Below are 8275 nucleotides of genomic sequence, written 5' to 3'. Positions count from 1 at the left end.
CCAACTTCAAAGGAGAGGAATCAGTCTTTCAATAAAACACACAAGCTTCCAAATAAACCCACATCTTCTCTTTGGGAAATGAGCTTCAAGTGAATTTTTACATTACAGTTTCTTGGCAAATCATTAGGTGTTTTGTATTTGTTTTGTAACACACAATTCTACCCTGCAGATTTTTCAGTCAGGCTTCAAAATACTTTTTTGCATCTCAGTTGATCGAATAGCACAGGTTGCGCTGTGCTTCTTTTTTTGCATCTGGGAGTTCTTAAAATAAGTGTTCATGTGAAATCCTCCAAACCAACACTAAAGGGTCTGCTTTTTTCACAGTCCATACTCTTCATCTACTCCGAGTCGTCAGCCATGAAAGAGCAGCATCACACGTGAGCATTCAAGAAGGTCCCAAAAGGAACTTCCTCCTTTTCCCACAAAATCGGCCGTTTGAAACAACCGACCGGTATCTGCACGGGCACCTCTCCGTGCTCCGTGCAGGGGGATCCATGCTATGCAGCTGAGCGCAAAGCACACACAGAGTGCAGATGCCTCCAAAAAAGATTGAGACTGAATCCACCCAATGAGTTCTCACACTTGGCATCGAGGATCTGGAGCCTTTTTGCCGTCTGTGCAGCCGAGACAGGAAGGAAACAATGGGCTAAAGAGGCGGCCGAGACCTTTCCGGAAGACACTGTTAGAGAGGCTGTAGATGAGACAGTTGCAGAAACTGTTGCTGATTGCCAGCCATGTTGTGAGGAAGGATGCCACCTTGTGGTCATACAGCCTGGCGCTCTCCAGGAGGAAGTAGAGGATGTACGGCATCCACAGCACGTAGAAGACACTGGTGATGCGGAACAGCACCATTGCATAGCGTTTGTCGGGGCAGCCCTCGCCGCGCTCACTGCGCTCGCCTTTATCGCCCTCCATCTGTGAGCTGAAGCGAGCGTGGCGCTGGGTGATCTCCTTCGTGTGTTGCCGACAGATTCTGAATATACTCCCATAGGTGAAGCAGACTATGAGCGCAGCCGGTGCATAGAGCATCACCACAATGAAGGTGCTGAACCTCGGGTTGGTTTTCCAGGAGTATGCACACCACTTAAATATGTCCCCGTGATAGCCAGGCTTCCCCCAGCCGAAAAAGGACGGCAGAAAAATCAAAGCAGAATAAACCCAGATGAGGACGATGCATACCCTCAGCCGGCACGGTGTTACTAGCGTGGCGTAGGACAGTGGCCGGGTGATGGCGATGTAGCGGTCCACGCTGATGCACGCCAGCGAGGCCATTGAGACGCTCTTCAGGACAGAAACCATGTAGCCGAACACCTTGCAGGTAAGCTCCTCGTTCAAGCCTCGGAGGTAGTGGAGGAGGGACAGTGAGGGCATCAGGCAGGTGACGCCCACGAGCAGATCGGCGTAGGCCATGGTCTGGATAAAGTGGCTGGTGGTGTGGTGGTGCAGCAGTGGGGCACAGTGGAAAACAAAGATTACCACCAGGTTGCCGGCTATGATGAGCACAGTGAGGAAGAGAATGACGACCACCTCCAGTACGCAGGTATCCAGGCTGTGGGAGTAACCCATGGCGCAGAAAGGGGCAGAGATGCTTTGGTTAGCATCATAGGAATTGTTCATGTTTGGACTCGAGGGGGAGGAATGGGAGGAAAAGGGGACGGAGTTCAGGTCGACGCAGCTGTCATCCGGGCACCAAAGTCTCTTTTATTTATTTTTTAATTAATCCTGAAGTTTCTACTTTTTAAAACACAAAGCTTACCCCTGTGTTCTTCCTATATCAGCATCTTATCTCCCTCAGTGGGAGTCGGTACTTAAAGTAGCGATTATCCATTGATGCGTGAAAAAAAAATGCTGCTAGGCTCTGCTGCTTCTGCTTCTGGCTGGTGAAAATGTGTATGTGGGCAACCTCGAGAGGCAACATAGAACAAGAGAAGCCAGCCTGATGCTGCAGTGCAACCCGTTCTCTCCTCTTGCAGCTGTTTATCACACACACCCCTCTTCACATCCCCACCCCAACACCACGAGTACAAATCCTGAGGCAAGCAAAACAGCAATCCACTTGTTCTGCTCTTCAAGCCTGAAAAGGAAAAAAGGAAAAAAGTAGGGAAAAACCAAAGGTTTTCTCTATGCTGGTATCTGCCTCAGCAAATTAAGTCCAATCTGGAAGTAGCCAACGGCCTGCTCAGAGAAATGCAAACAGTCCTGTAGACAGATGTGTTGATGGATAATGAAACCAGAATCTCTTCTCTACTTGTGAGGCGGCTGTTCGACTTCCAGTGTGTCAGATGTGAGAGATCAGGGAGATGGACGGTGAACTGCCTCTCCTCTCCTGCTGTAGTGGCAGTATTGTGATAATGCAGCGCTGCCACTGCTGCTTTCCTCTCCTCCCCCTGCTTGCTCTCTCACTTTTTCTCTCTCTCTCTCTGTCTCACACTAGAGCTCCTCCTCCTCTTCCTCCTCCTTTTTTAATCTACTTCTTCTACCTTCCATTTCCCCCATTTTTACTCTACCACCATCGCACAACTGTTAAATTTAGATAAGGCTATTAAATATCAATTTATTTATATTTCGAATATATAAATATTATATATAAATATTATAATATCTAATTAATTGTGATTAATCGCAATCACTTTTTTTAAAAGTGTGCTTTAAATGTACCTTAAAGGGATATTTTTCACTGCAGCTTTCTCTCAATTATTGTAGAAAAAAATAAATCTGTGTTAATCTAGGTAAGCAACTCTATTAAAAGAAATTCGTATGAACAACTTAATTTTGACATTTTTCTTAGTTATGAAAGAGGTTTTCACGTTATTGACAATGTCGTTGGTTCCAAACATGGTATGTGGCGTTTCCACAATAATCTCATTCTTTCATATGGTTTTGCTTCTGCGCAAAATCAGTCTTGTGACACCACGGCAAGATTTCTAAGGAGAGAATGTAGAAATGGCGTGTATTTAACAGAAATAAACAAATATCTGATTAATAAATTGATATCAGATCTTCCAAATATTTTTTTTTTCTTTTAACCCAGGCCTCTTATATACACTCACATTAGCAACAACACTACTGAAACTAATTTACATGTAAAAGTTCCGCACTTAATCCCCCTTCATGATTGTTCTAATGTTAACTATGTTTTATGTTATAAATATATCAAAAACTAAAGAAAAGGATAAATGTCAAAATTTCTGTTCAGGAAAACACTTACCGTAACATCATCAGACCAGCTGATGTCTCATAAAATACCTGAAACCATTGCGTTTGTCTGTCCTTACACACTTTTAAACACAGCATTTAAAGACACTGAAGACAAGATTTTGTTGATGCCCAAGGGAAAAACAAAATACAAGTTAGATAAAACATAAATAAGCTAAGGTAACTCTCGAACTACAGTTTGCTGAAAAACAAACTAAAGTATTGCTCTTAAGAAAACAAATATCACACAGAAATGACATGATAAATAAATAACGTCATAAGATGTTCACACATCCAAGTTCTGAAAGTAGACAAAGAGAACACAAACAAATAAAACATAAATATTATTGTGTATTTGTTTATTCTGGAACATGAGCCAATATTACATATCTGTGAGTCTGCTTCACTTTACTCTCCATCCTCCATCTCCATGGGCCCATGGACAATAAGGCTGTCCCATTTTCCACATCTGTTGGCCAATAAATAGCTTGCAGCTTTCCATCTCCATGGACACCATTCACGCCCGCCCACACGCACACCAGACATATGAACTGCTGTACCCGTGCAAAAGCAAAGATAGGACAACATCCAACACGTGTTCAGACACAGTAGGGAGTGATCATAATTGCATACATATATATAAATATATATACATGAAACACGGAGTGAGGCAATTCATTTGATGAGGAAAGGAGGATCTCTGCAGCTACCGATGACTAATTAAATGAGAGACGGGTAAAGGGATGGAGGGGAAGATAAATGATGGAAGAAAGGGCAAGATGGATTGAATGAGCAAATACGTATCAAAAAATATTTTTACAATGTTTTTTTAACTCAGTGCAGTAACAAAATTAATTTTAAGGCTACTGACAAACACTGTCTTCTAATTTGTGATTATGTGAAACATCAAACCAACAAAGGACCACTGCAAACGCTACAGCTGACGGTCAGCTGGCACATACACTTGCCCAAACAATAGGTTCACTTGTGAATGCTGATATTAGTTTATGTCGAACTACAGCCTGTGGTCCACTTTCAATTGACCCGCTGCAAATTGTAAACATATAATATACTGTAATATAGCCCACATATGGAACTTGCACTTGACTATATTGTAGTATTTAGTTTTATCGGTAGGTCGCACTAGTGACTTGAACACTGCAGCGTCTCCACAAAACAGGGTTAATCAGAAAATACTTTCGTCACAGGTAACCAATAATCGCAGATTCAAAGAAACCCAAGACAGCTAGGGAGTGCAGAAAATTTCAGACACGTGGAAAATGAATTAATATTTATTCACAGAAAACTAGGGGAAGTGTGTCTGTGTTTTCAGTGTTTCATATGCAATGAAACTGTTGCTGTGATGAAAAAGTGTAATATACTAGGAAACCAAACTTCACACTGGTGCTGAACAAGACTAAATGAATGAACAGAAGTTAAGTAAACTTATGTTCCACAATTGTTTTTCCTATGCTAATGCATATACAGGTGTTTTGTATGAGCTACGTACAAATTGGTTGCACTGCTACAGGACACAGGCACTCTCACAAATGTCACAACAACAAATTTCCAGTTTGTTGTGTGTGCATCATGACTTGGGGACATGACACAGGTTTTGGAACAAGCTGTGAAGTCTCTCTCCATAAACACACTATAAACACACCCTGACTCTCCACCCTGACATTAGTTATTTTTGAGGTTGAGCTCCGATTAGAACTGAACCCTGAAAACATCCATACACGTCATAATTTTACCGCTGTTCTGTTTGAAACCATTACAGAAAAATCACCAGCGATGAAAATAAAGACACCGTGATCAATCCTGACCAATAATTAATCACATGCCAATACTCTGAATTGGCAGAATCACACACAGTGTACAAAAAAAACCAAAAATTAAATAAAGTGTGATAAAGAGTTTTCTCCTCTCCTCTTCCACAAATTACCCATGTTGATTAGGTGATCTTTAATGTGACCCAGGACTTATCGCGTGTTCACACAACCAAAGGAACGAGGTCACATGCAAACCAGACCTCCTCTAATTGTAGTCTGAGATCGGATCAGTCAAATGCATCCTGGGTGTGTTCACACCGGTACTTAAAGCTGAGGACTGCCCAGGCTGCTGGTGAAGAACAAAGACGCAATTGAGACACAATTTGTTTTTGGTTACCATATGGAGAGCACTGAGGTGGGTAGCATAGCCATTCACTGCCAAGTTAACATCTATTGCTTTTATTCTCCAGGTCAGGGTTCAGAAGTGTCACATCTGGTAGACTTATGAGGTGAACAAGCACTCAGTTGTCTGACAAGACAACTAAGACATGAGCACCATCAACACCTCCACCGTTCACAGTCAGGCTGATGGGGAAAGTCAATATGTGACTGAATATTTGAAAGGACTTGGGATAAATTTGGAATATCTGAAGACCTGAGGGGATTGTCTGCAAGAAAAAAGCCAAAAAAGCCAGGAATCTCCATTCTTCTTCTAATTATGTTGTTGTGGGACAATTAAGATAAGACTTTATGAGAACGTTACGAGACATTAAAGACTTATTTGCACTATTAAACATGATTCATAGCTTGAGAATTACCTTTTTCAAGAAACACAGCACCCGCTCTGTTGTGTTGCCCAAAAAAACAGGACTTCTTAAACAACAGCAGAACCACCTCAATCATATTTTCTCTGTTACTTTCTCTGTTAAGGAGAACATACAGTATTATGTTCCAAAATGGCATCCATTGATTCCAAAGTTACTCACTTGACATGTATGCAAACCTACCACAAACAATCCTGTTATCTGACCCTTTGTCTTCAGGTAAACATTTGAGGAACTGTTTGTATCTTATGGAAATATTTGTTCTTCCTATGGTGTTAAGAAACGTCATCAGGTGCTTAACCAAGTACTGTTCTAATTCAAAGTACGCATCAAACCAGGTGCAGTGCTGTTATAAAAAGATGTCCTCTTGCTCAGCGAAATTTAAGTGAGGACGCATTGGGAGGTAACGGTGGAATTGGGACATCTAGCTATCACAGAAGGCTTTTCGTGGGCATCATCCAATTACAGAATGGCTACTTTACAGTTGAACGTGTCAAGTCCAAATCTACCAAGTATTCATGTCCAAAGTTTGCGTACTATAGTAATAATAAATGCCCATGTATCTATCATCTGCAGTAGTTGCTTCAATTATATCTCCTCAAAGTTGAGATTAGTTTAACTTGGTACCAAGTTCTTCAAGCTTGAAGAAGAAGATTACCACTACTTCTACTACTACTTTTCTTTTCTTTGGTGTCAAAGCTGCCAAAAATTGAAGAAGACGGACCAAATTGTGTGACTAAACATATCTGCTGTGTGGAAAAACTTTACTCTAGAAACAGAATCCATGGAGTCTACTCAGACAAGGGCTGCACCGAAACAACAACAAACACTGAACGGTGCATTTCAAAGAAGAGAAAAGTTTCCAGGAGACAGCGTCAAGGAGAAAAATATTCCAGAGAGGGTTAGGGAGTGTATGGTGTTGGATGACCAAAACTGGAGCAGAGAACACAGGTTTTCTGGAGCCAAGTAACGAGCAACCCTCTCCACACTACATTAACTTTGACACCTATATTTATTGGACTGAACACACAGTGCACTCATGATCTAGGAGAATACAAGGAAGAGAAGAAAAGACTTTAGGAATCTTCTGGGAAAAACTGCACTTTATTTAAGATCGGACTTGGATAAACCGAAACTCAACATTAAATGATTCGTATCAGATCAGGGCTAAAAAAAACTTGATCAGGACATCCCTACTTCCTGTTACTTTCCACTAATGTGATTAATGTGTTGTAGCTTGCTGCACAACATCAAAAGAAAAAAGGATGTTTTAGTAAAAAAAGAACATACAAATACAAATTGCAACCAAACATGGATCATCCAGCAAAAACAAAACCCTTAGCAGATCAATCCTTCTGAATGTTAAATGTTAAGGTCTGTAAACTATAAACACCTTTCTACATTCATTGGGAAGTCAGTTGTTTTACCATTTAATCTGCATCAACTAAATATGGTTTACTGTCAAAGTGAAATGACTCTTCATAGCAGCCCACTGAACTGTCCTTCATTGCTTTCTGGTTTTTGAGTCTTATTAGTGGACAGTCTAACTGCTGTTAATGTCATCCTCACACATACCCAAACAGTGTGTGGAGGGTGATTAGGTCAACCTACAAGTTGCTCCAGATGTGGTAGATGTCCATACAGTTAGCCATACTGAACATTCCAGGAGGTTATTTTCAGATAACTGACTTGAAATGGTTCATGTAAAAACAATGACTATTTGGAAAACTATTCAAACTGGCCGCAGTATACAGTGTGTTTTGTTTTCCTCAGATCACCATAGTGCTACTGTCATCTGGGAGGCTAGGAGGCTAAGAGGAGCTACTATTAGCTGAGAGACTAGAAAGGTAAGAGCTGGGAGGGTAGTGTAATGGAATTTTCATTTAGATGCTGCTTTAAACTGTAAGTTTATTGAGGTACAGTCATGGACGAAAGTATTGGCACCCCTGGAACTTTTCCAGAAAATGCACCATTTCTCCCAGAAAAGTGTTGAAATTACAAATGTTTTGGTATACACGTTTATTTCCTTTAAGTGCATTGGGACAACACAAAAAAGCAGAAGAAAAAAGCCAAATTTGACATAATTTTACACAAAACTCAAAAATTGACTGGACAAAATCATTGGCACCCTCAACTTAATATTTGGTTGCACACCCTTTGGACAAAATAACTGAAACCAATCGCTTCCTATAACCATCAACAAGTTTCTTACACCTCTCAACTGGAATTTTGGACCACTCTTCTTTTGCAAACTGTTCCAGGTCTCTCAGATTTGAAGGGTGCCTTCTCGCAACAGCAATTTTTAGATCTTTCCATAGGTGTTCTATGGGATTTAGATCCGGACTCATTGCTGGCCACTTCAGAATTCTCCAGCGCTTTGTCTCCAACCATTTCTGGGTGCTTTGTGAGGTGTGTTTTGGATCATTGTCCTGCTGGAACACCCATGACCTCTGATGCAGACCCAGCTTTCTGACACTAGGCCCT

General features: G+C 41.2%; 1 protein-coding gene across 1 annotated transcript; it reads right to left on the bottom strand.

Annotated features, from left to right (window-relative positions):
- Positions 1-277: 277 nt before the first annotated feature.
- Positions 278-1617, bottom strand: LOC311492452 (putative G-protein coupled receptor 21; the record flags this gene model as incomplete). The annotated part of the gene is made up of 1 exon (XM_084550741.1): positions 278-1617. One exon carries the CDS (start codon positions 1615-1617, stop codon positions 577-579), a length of 1041 nt encoding a protein of 346 aa, XP_084406867.1. The 3' UTR covers positions 278-576.
- Between the last annotated feature and the right edge of the window lie 6658 nt (positions 1618-8275).

This window comes from Chelon labrosus, assembly GCF_963514085.1.
Source record: "Chelon labrosus genome assembly, chromosome: 9".
In the NCBI taxonomy this organism is placed as follows: Eukaryota; Metazoa; Chordata; class Actinopteri; order Mugiliformes; family Mugilidae; genus Chelon; species Chelon labrosus.
This window is presented reverse-complemented; position numbering and strand designations above follow the sequence as displayed.